Source organism: Hordeum vulgare, chromosome 6H, assembly GCF_904849725.1.
Source record: "Hordeum vulgare subsp. vulgare chromosome 6H, MorexV3_pseudomolecules_assembly, whole genome shotgun sequence".
NCBI classification, from domain to species: Eukaryota; Viridiplantae; Streptophyta; class Magnoliopsida; order Poales; family Poaceae; genus Hordeum; species Hordeum vulgare.
In genome coordinates, this window is record NC_058523.1 from 236,611,856 (window position 1) to 236,630,564 (window position 18,709).

General features: G+C 48.7%; 2 protein-coding genes across 5 annotated transcripts in view; both read left to right on the forward strand.

Moving 5' to 3' along the window:
• LOC123404202 (probable protein transport Sec1a) overlaps nt 1–18,709 on the forward strand; it is a 104,317-nt gene that overhangs the window by 40,355 nt on the left and 45,253 nt on the right. For all 4 annotated transcript variants that reach the window (XM_045098119.1, XM_045098120.1, XM_045098121.1 and 1 more), the window contains exons 14-15: nt 13,848–13,973; nt 14,053–14,148. In XM_045098119.1, the coding sequence (XP_044954054.1) occupies nt 13,848–13,973; nt 14,053–14,148 (222 nt within the window). The remainder of the gene's footprint in view (nt 1–13,847; nt 13,974–14,052; nt 14,149–18,709) is intronic.
• Nucleotides 16,322–18,143, forward strand: LOC123404204. Its single transcript, XM_045098123.1, has 2 exons — nt 16,322–17,090; nt 17,178–18,143. The coding sequence occupies exons 1-2, from the start codon at nt 16,890–16,892 to the stop codon at nt 17,718–17,720; spliced, it is 744 nt and encodes a 247-aa protein (XP_044954058.1). The 5' UTR covers nt 16,322–16,889; the 3' UTR covers nt 17,721–18,143.

Below are 18,709 nucleotides of genomic sequence, written 5' to 3' on the forward strand. Positions count from 1 at the left end.
ATGTACATTTCAGAAAATAGGAGCAAAAATGATCAAACAAACAAAATAAATCAACAATAAATAGTCATTACAACTCAAACAAATAGTTTATCGTTCAGTACAACAAATAATGCAATAAACACAACCAATAGTTCATGAACAATACAATACAAATATGCAATAAACACAACCAAATCATGCTCTTTGTCGTCCATGCCATGCCCACCACTCTTCAATCAGATCCTTCTGAAGATCATTGTGCGTTGCGGGACGCCGAATGGCATGATAGGAGGCAACAAAACGGGCTACCCTTTCAGCCCTTCGTCGCACTCGCACGGGATGTCCCAAGAGCTCATACTGTGAGTAGTCTAAATCTTGGCCACGCTCATTCTCGATGATCATGTTGTGCATGATCACACAAGCGTGCATGATGTACCAAAGCATTTTTTGATCCCAAAATCTAGCCGGTCCTCTCACAATAGCAAATTGGGCTTGCAAAATCTCAAATGCTCTCTCCACATCTTTTCGCTAGATAATAGCCATAGTTGTACGTACGGCCATTTGCTACAAACTGCACCGGTGGCAACTCACCATTTGCAATCTTATTCATCAGTGGTGACCGGTTGACAACATTGATGTCATTCAAAGATCCAGGCATTCCAAAGAATGCATGCCAAATCCAAGTCTCCTGATCTGCCACCGCTTCAAGGATTATAGTGGAACCCTTTTTTGGCTGTGGAATTGCCCATGCCATGCCTTTGGACAATTCTTCCAACTCCAATGCATGCAATCTATTGAGCCAAGCATGCCAGGAAAGCCGCGAGATTTGTTCATCGCCAATAGCCTTGCGGCGTCTTCAGCAGTGGGAGATCTCAAATACTCCTCGCCAAACACTTGCACAATTCCCACTGCAAAGCGCTTGACACACATGATGGCTTGGCTCTCACCCATAGCCAAGTGATCATCAACTAGATCAGCCGGGATACCGTATGCCAACATACGCAAAGCGGCTGTCACCTTCAGAAAGGTGCTATGCCCGAGCTCTCCGGCGGCATTCCTCCTTTGTTGGAAAAACCGGTCATGGCTCGCTAGTTTCTCTGCAATGCGCTTGAACAAGTCTGTGCTCATCCTAAACCGGCGACGAAAATACAACTCCGGGTATGTGGGATTCTCCACGAAATAGTTCTTCATCAATCTGTTATGGGCATCAATCCTATCTCTCCAAATTTTCTCCCGACCCATAACCGAACCACCGTGCTTCGGTTTTTTATTGATATGCATAGCTATGATCATTGCAAGATCCTCTTCCTCTTCCATATCAAATTCTTCTTCGGAAGAATCATACGACGAACTCATCTACAATGTTCAATACTAACTATAAAAACTACAATTCAAAACATGCACCAAATTCATAAGTTTGGAGCAATACATACCTTGTAGGCGTTTTGTCGAACACGTTTTGTCGAACACCTTGCGGGCGCGGCGCGGCAGCGAGCGCTCGGGCGCTGTTCCTCGGACGTCGGAGGCGCGCGAGGGCCGTCGGGACTAGGAGGGGGTGGGGCGGAAGCGCGGCGGCGCGGGGAGGCCGGGGAAGCGCCTGAACGGTCGCCGGGGGGCGCGGGCGGCGGCCGCAGCGGAGACAGGCCGGGGAAGCGCCTGAGTGGTCGCCCGCGGGCGCGGGCGGCGACGGCGGCGCGGGGATAGGCCGGGGAGCGCCTGAACGGTCGCCGGGGGCGCGAGCGGCGGCGGCGGCGCGGCCGGATGGGGGTGGCAGTGGGGAGCGAGAGCGCGAGAGTGGAGGAGCGAGCGCGGGAGAGAGGAGGAGCGAGCGCGGGAGCTGACGCAGCAAATAAGGGGCGCGCGATTGTGTTTCGGCCAGCGCGCTGAACTGAAAATGCCGCGCGTGCCGTTTTTCCGCGCCCGCTGGAGCTGCCCGCCGCGTTGCGCGCGTGCTAAAACTGCCTTTTTTACGGCGCGGCGCTAGTATACTAGCGCGGCTGTTGGAGATGCTCTTAACGCTGTCAACTCTGTGCCTTCTCCACTTACGGTTCAGACTGCAGATGACACTTCTCTTCCAGTTGCAGTAAGAGGGACTCTTTTCATGTCTTTCTTCATGTCCCTGTTGTTTCTCATGTTCCTAAACTAACTATGCAACTTCTGTTTGCTAGTCAACTCATTGATTTGCATTGTCGTGTTATTCTGGATTCCGACCCGGTTGGGATTGGTCCCCGCGCCATGACTCTCAGCGCCTTGGGAGCTCAACTGGTTGCGCCTTCCTTCCCCTGGGTCCTCTAGCCAGTCAGACATCACCATCCCTTTTGCTTCAACTGCCACCTCCATCACCTCCTCTTCTCAGTGACATCATCAACTGGGGTCACATATGTGGTTTTTGCTTGTCTTCTTTGGTTAGTAGTGGTGTTCAGGGTCTTTCTCCGGTGATAGTTTACTAATTGTAGAGTTGTAAGCTTGGCAAGCACATACAACTTCCCTATTGCTCTAGTAATTCTATTTCTCAATGACCTTTTGGACTTGTTCACTCTGATTTATGGGGTCCTGTCCTCTTCGTTTCAAAAGGAGGTCACAAATAATTTATAATTTTAATTGATGATTTTTCTCGCCGCACTTGGATCTACTTTATGTCATCTTATAGTCAAGTGCTTCAAATTTACAAGTCTTTCGCTACCATGGTTCATACTCAGTATGATTCCTCTGTTTGAGTTTTTCGTGATGATTCAGCTGGCGAGTACCTATCTTGTGCGCTTCGTGGTTTTCCTTCTAAACATGGCACCTTTCCTCAGTATTCCTGTCCTGGTGCCCATGCTCAAAATGAATGGCTGTACGCAAACATCGCCACATCCTTGAGACTGTTCGGGCTCTTCTTTTATCTTCTGCTGTTCCCCACATTTTTGGGCTGAGGCTGTCTCTACCGTGATTTATCTCATTAATATTCAGCCCTCTGTTGCTCTTCAGGGGGATACTAGTTGATCATCTAGGTAATGGTCCAGTTGATTATAGTGGTCTTTATCTTTTTGGTTGTGCCTGTTATGTTCTTCTCCACCCTCATGAATGCACCAAATTGACTGCACAATCTGTTGAGTGTGTTTTCCTTGGCTACAGTTTAAAGCACGAAGGGTTACCGCTGCTGGGCTCTATTGCTCGGAGACTGAGGATCTCCAAAGATATCACTTTTGACGAGTCTCACTCCTTGTACCCTCCCTCCCTCTTTCTTGACTATCTGATTTTGCACCTTCGTCTTCACCTGCTAGGTCCACTCCTAGCCCTGCACCCGTGTCTGCTCATGAACTTCAGCCTGCACATGATGAGTTTTTTGTTCCTGACTCTCCTACCCGTATTAAGCCATCCATTATCTCTTCTTTTCCTTTTACCTACTCCTGTCGTGGTCAGCAACCTTCTCTCTCTAATGTACCACCTTCCACTCTCCCTCCTTTTCCTTTTACCTACTCCCGCCGTGCTCAGCATCTTTCTCCCTTTGATGTGCCTTCCACTTCCACTCCTTCCCTGTTGGGTCGGGTTCCTACAGGGCCACCTAAGCCCCCCGCTCCTCGGTATAATCTGCACGATCACAACACTCTCCAGCCTTCTGCCTTCTATATTGTTGCTGCTGTTAGGAAGTATTAGTATTGGTCTAGGAGTTATTTTTTTCAGGCGCCGCAACTCGCCTCCCGATCCAATCTCGCGCGTCGCCGCTGCTTTTCTTGCGTGGTCGCCGCTGCTTTCTCAGGGTGCAGCCATCTGGTCAACCGCTGCAGCCCTCGTGCGGATCCGCTCGCAGGACGACCCAGCAGCCCGGTTTCCTCTGGTTCGAGTCGCTCTCCGTCTCCTCGAACTCGCTCGAGCTGGCCCTCCTCTGGATCGAACTCTCTCGAGCCGGCCCCCTCTGGAATCGCTCCCCCGAGCTGCTGATATCCGACTACCGGCCGCCACCCGCCGCCCCTCGCTGGGTCCTGCTACCAGCTGCTCTGCCGCCCGAATCCCACCACCTGCTGCTGGATCCGGCCGCGTCCACCTGTTGCCGTCTGTTGCCTCCGCGAGCGCTGGCTACGGACCTCTGTATACGCTGCTGCTAGCTCTACGTGTGGCTCTGCTGCTGCACACGCGCCTGCAGCTGGCTTTCATACTGCTGCTGCCAGGTTGCTGTTCTACAAGCCACGTACATGACGTGAGCCCTCGTGCTACTCTTCTCCTGCACGTCCATCTGCGTGCTATGCTGCTGTTTCCGTTGCCCTTTGCTCCTTTGGTCAGCTGTTGCGTTCCTGCTACATGCTTGCCAGTTGCTACTCCTCTCGTTGTTGTTTTCAACGTGGCTGCTTCATCAGCTTCGTCTCAGGCATGCTTCTGTTAGGAAAGCAACTTATGTTTATTGAAGGCCCAAGGGGCATATATATATTACACAAGACTTGAGATGCAAGGAAAGTAAACATAGACTAATAAGGACTCCTAGACTAATACTAATAGACTAATGAGGACTCCTAGACTAATACTAATACTTCGTACCCCCCCCCCCCCCCCCTCAAATGCAAAGCGTATGCAATAGCATTGCATTTAAAGAAGTGTAATACTAAAAAACAATGATAATCCAAATCCGTGTCTTGAGAGTGTCGTCGTAGCATGAAGAGTCTTCAAAACTTGTCGAGTCGTCGAAGGAGAGAACGAAGAGATGGCACATCAGAGGTAGATACCGCATCACTTGAAGATACAAGATAAGTATCAAGAGAAGATGGGTTGTCAAAAGTAGATGTCACATCAAGAGAATAAAGCATTGTGCAGAAAATCATAGTCCACGACAACCGACGGCGAAAGAAGCTCGGCGGATAAGGCACGATGGGCGTAGATCGACAATGCAAAAGAAGTTCAGAAAATTCTATAGAAAACAACAAGGGCAAGTAGGCCAGAAAAGTTGCATAGAAAGGATCAGGACCAAAGAAAAAGGCTGACGGACAAAGGTATGGTGGACTTGCATGGCATGAGAAAACACAAAATATCAACGGATTTGGTGGACGCAGCGAAAAAAATAGAAAACTAGAAAACAACTAGCGAGAAGAGCATGCAACACCAGACAAGGTGCATGAGCATGCAACACCGGACAAAGGAGGAAACAACCAAATTGGAGCACCCGGCACATGAGGATGTAGCAATAGCAGCAGCAAGCACACACACGTTGGGTGGAGGGCAGCAGCCACGTGCTAGGCATAGGCTACACATGCGAGCAGTAGGTAGTAGCACGCCAACAACACGTAGCAGCACACCGGCACCATGTAGCACATGTTTTTTTTGCTGAATCAATCTAATCAAGACAACTTTGACCGAATGGCTAGAACCACGTCCCAGCAATCAGGCTGGCAGTCGTGCGTTATGCCCCTGTTGGCTGAAGGCAACAGGCACGTCTTGCGCGTCTTGGCGGAAGGCAACCGTCCAGCCGGCAGGGAACGAGAGCAGCACCCTGGGAATCGATCCGCAGCAGGGGTGACGCCTCGATCTGGATCCGAGGAACTGGCGGCGGCTGGAGGCCAAAACGGATCCAGCGGGATGCGGCGGCGGCTGACGGCTGGTCCCGTGGTGCGATCTGACGCGGACGGCGGCGGCGGACGGCCTGGGACGAGGAGCACCGAGTCGGAGGCGCGCGGCGGCCTCCTCCGAGGCCGGGGCAAAGGCGAGCGTCGGGGACGACACGACGTCGTCCGGCCCGTCGAACGGGAGGACCCCGACCGAGGGGACGAAGATCCCCGACATCCGGCGAGGGGCGGCCGCGTGCGCCACGAAGAGCGGGGCCACGAGCCAGCGCTCCCGGGACGGGAGGAGATCGAGCGGGGAGGCCCAGTTGGAGATCGATCGGGGAGGCCCGGTTGGAGATCGATCGGGGAGGGCAGCGCGAGACGGCCAGAGGACGATGGCGGCATCACGAAATTGGATCTGCAGGAGTTGCGCGTGCTAAAAAATTAACCTAAGCTCTAATACCATGTTAGGAAGGCAACTTATGTTTATTGAAGGCCCAAGGGACATATATATATATTAACAAGACTTGAGGTGCAAGGAAACTAAACATAGACTAATAAGGACTCCTATGTTAGCTTTTGATCCCGTAGACCAAATCACGCGGAAGCTATACACGAACCTGGAAAGCTAGCCAACCAACCAAGCAAGCAGCTTGATGGATGTAGCAATACACGCACGTATACACAGCTTGCGATCAATTGATCGATCGTCTCGACGGCTCGGAACTTAACTCAGCGACTTAAGCTAGATAGATGAAATACTTTGTATTGCTTTGATCTCTCGTGATCTGATACAAAGACTACACAGGGGTATACGTATATATATTGCTAAGCTAGGCCTACTGCAAACCGACTCGGTTTGCAATACTACTACTAATCCTACTCGGTTTGCAATACTAACCAAATTAGGACACACGTGTACGTTTAGACTACAACTAGGTTAATTACTACATTCACCTCCTTAACCTTGTTGATATGTCTTCATTGCTTGCACTCCGACTTTCTTCCTCATCTCGATGAACTTCTGTCGACCGAGGGACTTAGTGAAAATATCGGCAAGCTGGTCCTTCGTATTCACGTGCAGAACTTCTATCATCCCTTCCTCAACGCACTCCCGGATATGATGGAACCGGGTATCTATGTGCTTGCTCCTTTCGTGATGAACCGGATTTTTGCACAATGAGATTGCAGCTTGGTTGTCAATCTTTAATGACACCTTCTGCACCTCCCGCTTTGCAAGAATAGCTAGGAGTCTTCTCAGCCAAACTGCTTGACAAGCCGCCGTGCTTGCCGCTATGTATTCTGCCTCGCATGAAGACAGTGCCACCACCTTTTGCTTCTGAGAATTCCAGCTAATCGGATTCGGGCCAAGGTAGAAAACCATGCCCGTTGTGCTCTTTCGGTCATCAACATCACCTGCCATGTCACTATCTGAATATCCACGAAGGATCAATCCTTCCTTTCCCTTTCTGTACGTGCAGCCAAGATTAATTGTGCCTTTCACATAGCGTAGAATTTGATTGACCGCGCTCATGTGTTCGGTTGTCGGTTTCTCCATGAAACGACTCACGATCCCGACTGAATAAGCCAAGTCAGGTCGGGTATGCACCAAGTATCTTAGGCTACCCACAACGCTTCGATACATTGTGGTGTCCACCGGCGGATTTGAGCTACGCTTGCTCAACTTGTGACGTTGGTCCATTGGAACTTGTGTCGCGTAGCAATCTGACATGCCACACTTGTCCAATAACTTGACCGCGTAAGCCGATTGACATAGGGAAATCTCTCCGGAGCTTTGCTTCACTTCGATGCCCAAGTAATAGCTGAGTAATCCCAGATCACTCATGCTAAACTTGTTCTTCATTTGCGCCTTGAAACGTTCAATTTCTTGTACGCTATCTCCGGTGATAATCAGATCGTCGACATAAACTCCAACTAGCAGGTTTGAGCCTTTGGAGTTCTTTGTATAGACTGCGTGCTCGAGGGGACATCTCTTGAACCCGAGCGAGACCAGACTTCGGTCTAACTTTGAGTTCCAAGCTCTTGGCGCTTGCTTTAACCCGTAAAGTGCCTTCTTGAGCTTGTAAACTTTCCCTTCTTTGCCTTTCTTCTCGTACCCGAGGGGTTGTTCCACGTACACTTCTTCTGTGAGATCGCCGTTGAGGAAAGCGGATTTAACATTCATATGATGAACCTTCCAATCCTCTTGTGCTGCCAAAGCTAGGAGCACTCTCACCGTCTCGATTCGAGCAACCGGTGCAAACACCTCATCATAGTCAACTCCTTGACGTTGAACGTAGCCCTTTGCAACGAGTCTTGCCTTGTACTTCACAATGGCACCCTGCGTGTCCTTCTTTAACTTGTAAACCCACTTCAAACCTATCGTCTTTTGGTTTGGAGGTCGGGTTACCAAAGTCCACGTGCCATTGCTCTCAATTGCCTTCATCTCCTCATCCATGGCGTACGTCCAGCTAGGACTTTTTCTCGCCTCTACGAAGTTCGCCGGCTCCTCAACTCCGAACAGACATAGTCCGGAGTACTCGAGCGTAACTGGCTTTGTGTACTTGTAGACTTTCTTGAGGGTCTTGTAGCGACGAGGCCCTGAGGAGTCCGTTGTGGCTTGCGAAGGAGGCGACACAAATTGTGTCGGTGTTGATGCACTTGAGGAAGACGGCTGAGACCTTGGTGTGTCATCGACATCCGTGTCGTCGGCGTAGTCGTCGTGTCCGTGACCATCATCTTGATTGTCGTCGTCACTATGCGCCTCGTTGTCGATGTTGTCGTTGAGATCTCCGCCTGTGTCGTGCGCGGCGTTGTCGCTATCTCCTTGCGACCTATGCGCGTCGTCGTCGGTGTCGGCACCATGATGATCACTACCATTGTGGTCACCTTGGTTGGGCGTCTTGCCAATCACCTGGACATCCTCCCCTGCATCATCATCAGTTGGAAATTCAACTGCAAATATGTTACTGTTTGGAGCATCGTCGGCTGTGGCGCTCCAATTCCACGCTTGGTTTTCTTCAAACACGACGTCGCGTGAAATCCGTAGACGCTTGGTTTGTGGATCGTAGAAACGGTATGCCTTGGTGCCAGAACTGCTCTCGTATCCGATGAACACCATCTTGGTGCTACGATCGGCAAGCTTTGAGAGGTGCGGCTCCGCCGTCTTCACATGTGCCACGCACCCGAATGTCCGTAGATGAGACACATTCGGCTTACGTCCGTAAATTGCTTCATACGGAGTCTTGCCGACCACCGCCTTCGTTGGAGCCCGGTTGAGAAGATAGACCGCCGTCGAGACAGCTTCTCCCCAAAAAGTCCCCGGCAGGTTCTTGCTCTTGAGTAAACTCCTTGCCATGTCAACGACAGTTCGATTGCGCCTTTCAACGACCCCATTCTGCTGCGGCGTGTAAGGTGCCGTGAGGAACCTCTTTATGCCAATCTTCTCGCAGTAGTCGTTGAACTCATTCGACGTAAACTCTCCGCCGCGATCTGTCCGTAGAGCGCGAACCTTCAGCTTGTGTTCCATCTCTGTTGCAGCCTTCAATTTCTTGAACGCTTCAAACGCCTCATCTTTAGATCGTAGGAGAATGACCCACATATATCTTGAGTAGTCGTCTACCACAAGGAAGAAATACTTCTTTCCAGCGTGAGTTGCCGGGGTGATAGGGCAACATAGATCACCATGGAGCAGCTCGAGTGCATCACTTGCACGATAGGTAGACTGAGCAGGGAATGGCCTGCGGTGCTGTTTTCCAACCAAGCACCCGTCACATACTCGATCAACATGGTCGATAACTGGCATCCCGGATACCATCTGCATCTTTGACATCTTCTTCAAGGCATAGAAGTTAACGTGTCCAAATCTAGCATGCCATAACCACGAATCATCATCGCTCTTGGCAAGCCAACACTCCGGTTGAGATTGATCAAGGTTGAGGATATAGAGCCTATTCCGTGTGCGATTAACACGAGCTAGCACGTTTCGGAGGTTGTTGAAGATCGTCATCACTCCGCTCTCTATATTCACCTTTCATCCATTCTCGTCAAGCTTCCCAATAGAGATGATGTTGTTGCGCAGCCGTGGGATGTAGTACACTCCGGTGAGTATGCGATGTTCGCCTGTGAGACCCTCAAAGAGGACAGATCCTTGCCCGCAAATCTCCACAGCTGAACCATCACCGAACTTGACCGAGCCTTCAACATCGAATTCCAGCTCGAGGAATTTCTCCTTGCACCCCGTCATGTGGTTACTGGCACCCGTGTCGAGATACCACGACACGTTCTGATCACCGGATAACTTTGGTGTCACTTTTTCCTCATGAAGTAGCACCTTCCGGCTTGGTTTCACAACCACCGTTTCAGCGAGATCACAAACTTCGGCCATCAGAAGACCTGGACCTTCGTCTTCCTGCTTTGCCAAATTTGCCTTGATCTCCCGCTTGTTAGGCTTTGGACAATCCTTCGCAAAGTGACCCATCTTATTGCAGTTATAGCACTTGACCTCGGACAAGTCCAAGTTCCGTGGTTTCTGCTCTTTAGATTGGCCCGCCTTACCACGACCTTGTGGTTTGCCTTTTCCTTTGCCTTTTCCGGTTTGTCCATCGCCCTTCGTGTTGCTTGAGCCTTCGCCACCATCATGCCTTCCTTTGCTACTTGGGGCCTCCCAGTCTGTGCGCGAGTACATGAGTTGGTCACTACCTCCTCCTTTGCCTTTCCGACAGCCACGAGCATTCTCTTCCCATGTCCGCAATCGTCCGATCGCCTCCGTTATGGTCATGTCGTCGATGTCGTAAAGCTGCTCGAGCGTGCCGATGATGTACGTGAATTTATCAGTGACAGAACTGAAAAATTTCTCCACGATCTCGGTCTCATCGAGCTTTGCACCAAGCGCGCGGATCTCTCCCACCAAAGTAGTAAGACGCATGGCGTAGTCATTCACAGATTCAGTTTCCTCCATCTGCAACTTGTGAAATTGGCGCTTCAGCACTTGTGCCCGAGCCTTGGTGACGCGATCTTCTCCGATCCTCATCTCCTTGAGTGCGTTCCACGCCTCTCTTGCCGTCTCGAACTCCGCCAATGTCATCAGCACGGAATCCGGCACAGACTGGGCTATGGCGGCCATGGCACCTTCGTCGCGCTCCTCGTCGACGTCGTCGTCCGTGATGGCCTCCCACACTCGAAGGGATCGAAGAATAATCTTCATCTTCACCGCCCACACGCCGTAGTTGGCGTCGGTGAGCATCGGGTACTGGATGGGGATGTTGCGATGCGCCTGGACGTTAGCGCCGCTCGTTCCTCCACCACTGGTTGCTGACTTGACGCCCTTCTTCACCTTGTCGCCGTTCTTGTTCGCCTTGGCACCGCCGCTGCCGGACTTGACCGACTCAGCGTCGTTGTCCGTCATCGTAGATCGTAGATCGTCGAGGCTCTAGATACCAATTGTTAGCTTTTGATCCCGTAGACCAAATCACGCGGAAGCTATACACGAACCTGGAAAGCTAGCCAACCAACCAAGCAAGCAGCTTGATGGATGTAGCAATACACGCACGTATACACAGCTTGCGATCAATTGATCGATCGTCTCGACGGCTCGGAACTTAACTCAGCGACTTAAGCTAGATAGATGAAATACTTTGTATTGCTTTGATCTCTCGTGATCTGATACAAAGACTACACAGGGGTATACGTATATATATTGCTAAGCTAGGCCTACTGCAAACCGACTCGGTTTGCAATACTACTACTAATCCTACTCGGTTTGCAATACTAACCAAATTAGGACACACGTGTACGTTTAGACTACAACTAGGTTAATTACTACATCCTAGACTAATACTAATGGACTAATGAGGACTCCTAGACTAATACTAATACTTCCTATCAGCATCTTCCTTTGGTGCTGTGTGCTCTTCCACAATTATTGTCTAGTATGTGTTGTTTAGTTTTCTATATTTTCCGCCGCGTCTATCAAATCTGTTGATATTGTGTGTTTCTTACGCCATGCCAGTCCACCGTACCTTTGTTCGTCAGCCTTTCTCCGGTCCCGATCCTTTCTATACAATTTTTGTGGCCTACTTGCCCTTGTTGTTTTCTATAGGATTTTCGGGACTCTTTTTGCATTGTCGATCTACGCCCATCGTGCCTTAACCGCCGAGCTTCTTTCGCTGTCGGTTGTCGTGGACTATGATTTTCTGCGCAATGCTTTATTCTCTTGATGTGCCATCTTCTTTTGATAACCCATCTTCTCTTGATACTTATGTTGTATCTAAAAGTGATGCGGTGTCTTTCTCTGATGTGCCATCTCTTCGTTATCCTTTTTGGCTTGACTCGACAGGTTTTGAAGACTCTTCATGCTACGACGACACTCTTAAGATGCGAATTTGGATTATCATTTCTTTTCTAGTATTATACTTCTTCAAATGCAATGCTATTGGCATACGCTTTGCATTTGAGAGGGGGGGGGGGGGTTAGGAAGTATTAGTACCGGTCTAGGAGTCCTTATTAGTCTATGTTTACTTTTGTTACACCTCAAGTCTTTTGTAATTATATATATGCCCCTTGGGCCTTCAATAGAGATAAGTTGCTTTCCTAACAGTTGCTACCACTATTGTTGAGCCGTCTACGTATCCTGAGGCTACTCATCCAGAATGGCAGCATGCAATGGCAAAGGAGATTGATGCTCTTGAGCGCACATGCACTTGGGATCTTGCACCCCTGCGTACAGGCATTAGACCCATCACTTGCAAGTGGGTCTACAAGGTTAAGACACGAGATGGTTGTCTCGAGCGCTTCGAAGGTCGTCTTGTCCCGTGGCTTCTAGCAGGAGTATGGTTGTGAATATGATGGGAATTTTGCTCCTGTTGCTCATATGACCACCTATTCACATTCTTTTGGCTGTTGCTGGTGACCATCTCTCAGTTAGATGTCAAGATGCCTTCCTTAATGGTGAGCTGCGGGAAGTGGCCTATATGCAACCACCTCCTGGATGTACCGTCTCTGATGGCACTGTTTGTCGCCTCTGACCCTCTCTTTATGGGCTGAAACAAGCTTCCTCTTGCCTGGGTTTGAGTGCCTGATTTGAGCGTTTCTCCGCCATCATCACAGATTTCTCTTCTAGTACTCATGATCCTACTCTGTTTACTCACACTTCTCATGGTTGCACCCTTTTGCTCCTCTATGTTGATGACATGATTATCACAGGGGATGACCACGAATTCATTGATTTTGTCAAGAAACGTCTTCATGAGCAATTCTTGATGAGTAATTTGGGTTCTCTTCGCTACTTTCTTGGACTTGACATCATTTCTTCCCTTGAGGGCACTTATCTCTCTCAGGAGAAGTACATCCAAGGTCTTCTTACTCGTGCCCGCCTCACTGAGCGGCGCACAGTTGACACTCCTATGGGTTTTGGTCTTCGTTTTCGTCCTGCTGAGGGTGAACCCCTTGCGGATCCCATTTGCTACTGTCATCTTGTTGGGAGCCTTGTCTATCTAGGATAACTCCTTTCGATATTTCTTATGTTGTGCAGATTCTGAGTCAGTTTGTCTCTGCTCCCACTCAACCTCACTAGTCATCTTTTCCGTGTTCTTCGTTATCTTCGTGGGACTGTGACTCGTCTATTCTTCTCTAGCTCCAGCTCTCCAGCTTGAGGCCTACTGTGATGTGATTTGGGCAAGCGATCACACTGATCGCCGCACTCTTTTCGCCTGTTATGTTTTTCTTGGCTCCTCTCTAATTGCCTGGAAGACTAAGAAGTAGACTGTTGTATCTTGCTCCAATGCTGAGGCTGAGCTGCGCACTATAGCCTCCATGATTGCAAATATTACTTGGACGGTGGCTTCTTCAGGATTCTGGTGTCTCCACTGTTGCACTGACCCCTTTTTTCTCCGACGGCACGTGCGCTCAGCATTGCCCATTATCCTGTGAAGCATGGGCTTACCAAGAGCATCGGTATGTGCCCTCGGAGATTCAACTTGCTTATTTTATGACTCCTACATGCATTCTCAGGTGCAAGAGAGGACTGTGACCCTTCAGTATGTGCCCTCGGAGCTTCAACTTGCTTATTTTTTGGTGAAAGCTTAGACACGGTCACAATATAGCCTTCTCTTGGCCAAACTCAGTCCAAGATCCCCCTTGAGTTTGAAGGGGTGGGGTTGGGGGGTATTAGAACTTGTTGAGCTGTGTCTGTCGTTACCACATTGTATAGGGTCTTCTTTGTTTATTTCCCATGTACGTATATGTAATGGCTGTTGGCTCGTGAAATACAACTGGGTTCATTTCGTAATAATTACATCTCCACAAGATAATGTTCATCATGTAACATCGTTGATAATTAATTACTACTTCATGCAGATTGCAGGAAAGCTCAATGCCATAATAAGGGAGCAATGTCTTCGAGATGTTGGACAACTAGAGCAAGATCTTGTATTTGGTGATGCTGGGACAAAAGAATTGATCAATTTTTTTCAGACACAATTGGTATTTTTTAATTTTACTACATAGAATAACACATTGGACTTCTTTGGACATTATATTTGGATATTTACCGACTCTGTAGGGTGTAAGTCGTGAAAATAAGTTGCGTCTGCTCATGATTTACGCAGCAATCAATCCAGAGAAGTTTGAAAACGATAAGGGTACAAAAATGATGCAGGTAATCTTTCCTTTTGTATTTATTTGTCAACTTCACGATATCTTGTGCTTAATTTGTGCAAGTTCTCAATTAAATTCTTTATTTTATTTTCGGCTGCTGCTATATTTCTTTTGGTTCGGATGGAAATGTTATTTTGCCTATACATATATGCAACACATGTTAACATCTTGAAACATTATTTCAAGACATGCTTTGTAGTGATAGTTATAATTTGCAAGACCTTAATGCCACCGCCGGTGTTCTTGATTTGCCTTTTCCATGAAGGATATAGCCCACCTTGTTTTATGCACTAGACACAGAGTGTTAAACGATACATGGGTTAGTGTGTTGAACATATCGAAGCATTAATGTTTCACCAAGGGAACGACCATGCATATGTTTGATTTGTATATAACTCTGTATTTTTCCTGTTCTATAAGATTTTTTTTCCACATTTTCCACTCCTATGCATGTGTATATATTGGCCTTTGTCCTTATAGAAATACAGGTTACATATTTCCTCGCATGGTATTTGAGCCAAGTTTAAGGTTTTGATTTTTTTTTCTGGCGATGCTGCAACTAGTCTTCGTCCCAATTGATATTTTTGGTCTCGGTCCCTCCCAATCTTCATTGTCTTGATTGCCTTCCATACACCATCTTTGCAATGCTTTGTACCCTTTCGCGGCCACCATCACCAGTGTCTCTATCCTCGTCAAATATACACTCTTTTCAGTAGTGACATCATCCTCTTCGCCATCTGTCGGTGTAAAATCCGATGTAAAATCCGACAGATCCCTCGATGGGGTACCACAACTAGTGTGGAATGACCCATAGAGAAATAATCGTGGGGTGGCACGCATAGAGGAACGGATTGGGTGCACACGAGACGAATGATTTACCCAAGTTCAGGCCCGCGAGGTGAGGTAATACCCTACTCTTGCATGTCTGATTGTATTATTGTCTCTCGTATGAGAGAGAGAGAGAGAGAGACAAAGGGAGAGGGAGAGGGAGAGGGAGCGGGAGAGGAAGAGGGAGGGAGAGAGAGAGAGAGGATGCTGACTTGGGAGCCTCTACCTCCCCATATATAGGCGGACGAGGGGCAGGGTTACAAGAGTCCAAGTCGGTTTACAAGGCTTGCAACCGAAGTAAAGTACATGTCTGCTTTAGAAGTTGATGATGCTCCCTATGGGTTGTGGGGCCAACTCATGACCTATTGGGCCGACTTCAAGCGGTTCACAGTACCCCTGGTAATGGACACCATTAGTAGCCTTTGATCCCTGAGCCTGCTCTCGAAGATCTGGTGGAGGGTCTTCATTAACTTCTGAAAGATAAAGCAAACCACATGCTGAGTTAGACCGCAGGGCGGGAACCAATGTGATATGCTGGGTTTGGATGCCCAAAGGGGAAGCTGGAGCAGGCCACGCGAGGTGCGTGCGGCATCCGACCTTCTGGTCTTGGATTGTTGTTGAAGATGGTCGGTGATGCTTGCGAAGCTTCGTGATTTCTTCGCCTTCTGTAGACATTAGGGGCATGATTAGTGCACCAAGTGGGTGTGTAGCCTCCGAGTGACTCGGTAGAGTTGGAGGGTCTTGTGATGGCGGTGGTTGAAGAAGAAGAATACCATAATCGACATCGCCGATGTCGAGCCCATCACAACTTTCAAGAACGACTAGAACGAAGAGTGGCTCACCTACGAGATGGGCCAGACTCCCATCTGGACCAAGGCTGAGAGTCCCTGACGAGTTCGCTTCCGGCGACGAGGCCTGGCAGGCCAAGCAGACAATGCAGAAGTCCTCAAACTCCGTGGACGACCTCGACAAGCACGGAGTGAAACACGGGTGGAGCCGACCTTGCCACAACAACAACCGAAACCACAAGCACAAGGTGCCTGAGCTCGAATACCACGTGAACGCTGAGTTCGGGGCCCAACACAACGTCAGCGGCAAGGGCGTGAAGAAGCACCAATTGCAGCAAAAGGGAAAAGGCAGGGGCCCGATGCCCCCCCTTCGTCGTCCTCATCGTCCTTGACTCAGCCATCCTCACTTCGTCGTCCTCATCTCCGATGCCGGTAAGCAATGTTACAGTATATGTGGATTGCATTAGCCCTTTCCATCAGTTCGGACTTTTGGTTGCGTTGGCTAGTGCATTAAGCTTAACATGGTATCAGAGCTAAGGTCTTGAGTTCAAGTCCTGGCTTTCGCAATTTATTAAAAATTGCTGGTAGCCCCCCTTTGTGTCCACGTAGAGGCCTCTTGAGTCATACGTGAGCTTCGCGCGCCGTCGCTCTCTTCCGGTTGCACGTGTTGACTTGTCTTCCCCGTCACACGTGAGAGGGGGTGTTACAGTATATGTGGATTGCATTAGCCCTTTCCATTAGTTCGGACTTTTGGTTGCGTTGGTTAGTGCATGACGCTTAACAAGCAACACCCCTCCCTCCTATGTTAGGTCAGTTGTTAGGCTGTTAGCCAAGCTATAGGATCGATTTCCCCATTGCTCAACGCACCATCGATGTCGACTAGGTATGGACGCATGGATGATGCTGGTAGTTTAGGCAGCAACACTGATAGTTGTGATTCAGGCATGGCTCATGTTCATGCACAAGAGAGCTGTTCGTCATGGTGAGAGGCCTGTCATGAATCATGGTCCAATGCTTATCCGGGTCAGGAAAGGAACGCGAATTTGAATTACATCTACAACTGCAATGACACAGAGGCCCTGTGGATGCTTCAAATGAAAAGAACACCATTTGCCAGCAAGTGGCCATGTTCCTCCATGTTGTTGGCCATAACGAGAGGTTCTGGATTATTCACAACACGTTTAGGAGATCAATGGAGACCATCTCAAGGTACTTCAAGCAAGTGCTCTATGTTGTTGGGGAGCTCTTAGGAGAGATGATCAGGTCACCAACCGTCCGGACTCCTACCAAGATTCGCACTAGTCGTAGATGGTATCCATACTTCAAGGTGAGCACTAAAAATATGTACTTCATGGCTTGATATGCTTGTATTGTTCAAGGTGAGAACTAACACAATCTTGTATTGCCATTTTAGGATTGCATTGGGGCAATAGATGGTACTCATGTCACTGCCAGAGTGTCGAGGTCACAATGTTCAACATACTGGGGGAGGAAGCGCTACACAAGCCAGAATGTGCTTGCTGTTGTTGACTTTGATATGATGTTTACATATGTGCTGGCTGGCTGGGAAGGGTCAACACATGATGCTAACATTCTCAATGACATCATGAGTTGTTCTGATGGCATCAACATCCCCGAGAGCAAGTTCTACCTAGGAGATGATGGCTATGCATGTCGCCCAGGTCTTCTTCCACCATTCAGGAAAGTTAGGTACCATCTAAACGGGTTTGTTGGTAGAAATTATCCTAGGACTCCACATGAGCTGTTCAATCTCAAATACTCCAGCCTTAGAGTTACTATTGAGAGGGCCTTTGTTGCTCTGAAGAACAGGTTTAAGAACAGAAGCCATTCCACACTTTCCCCACTCAGGTTAAGCTTGTTCTTGCTTGTTTCATTCTGCATAATTGAATCCTGCAATGGTGTTGTGGTGAACTGGTGCCTCAAGAGGAAGATGTGACACCTGACGATGTTGTTAGCTCCGGCCATGGTGTGGAGGCATTTGACAATGAAGCCTGGAAGAACAAAAGGATGGAGTGGGCACGTGCAATGTGGGATCCAGAGGTCAGACAAGGATATGAAGAAGAATAACAAAAGCAACAACGGAAGAAGAGGAAGAAGCAACAACAACAGAAGAGGAAGAGGAAGAACTAGCAGCAGCAACAAAAGAGGAAGAGGACGGACTTCCATCTAGTTAGCATCGATGATGAACATTCCCCTATTCAGCCATATGGCTCTTAATAATGTGTACTGCCATTTGATAGTAGGTAGGATGAACCGTAATTTGTTTCATAGCTAGGAGTGGAACTATGTTCAGATTATATGTGGTAAGGTCACCGCTAGTGAGAAGTGGTGACAACACCTTATGCAGGCTGCAACCAAATAACGTGTCTATATGCGTCTAATGCAATGCGGTCAACCAAACGAAGGGTCAAAATTAGATCCCTCCTCATGCAACCAGCCCAAATGCTGGCAACCAAACTATGTGCCGATGATGGCTTTTAGGTTGTTTTTTCTAAACCTGACCCATCCAAGGAAAACATTCAATGCAGCCAAAATCGCTCTAGGTAACCAAACACGTCGTAGGAGAATGAAACATTGCGCACAAAATCATAACTCAAGAAAACCAGCGGCAAAAGAAGCTTGGTGGCATGAAAATGGGCGTGGATCTACAATGCAAAAAGAGGCCACGAAAATCTTGTAGAAAGGGCAAGGACCAAAAAAGACCGACGGACAGAGGTATTGCGGACTCACATGATATGAGTGTTGGGGAACGTAGTAATTTCAAAAATTTCCTACGTCGCACAAGGATCTATCTAGGAGAAACCAGCAACGAGCAAAGGGGTAGAGCATCTTCATACCTTTGAAGATCGCTAAGCGGAAGCGTTACTATGAACGCGGTCGATGGAGTCGTACTCGCGGCGATTCAAATCGCGGAAGATCCGATCT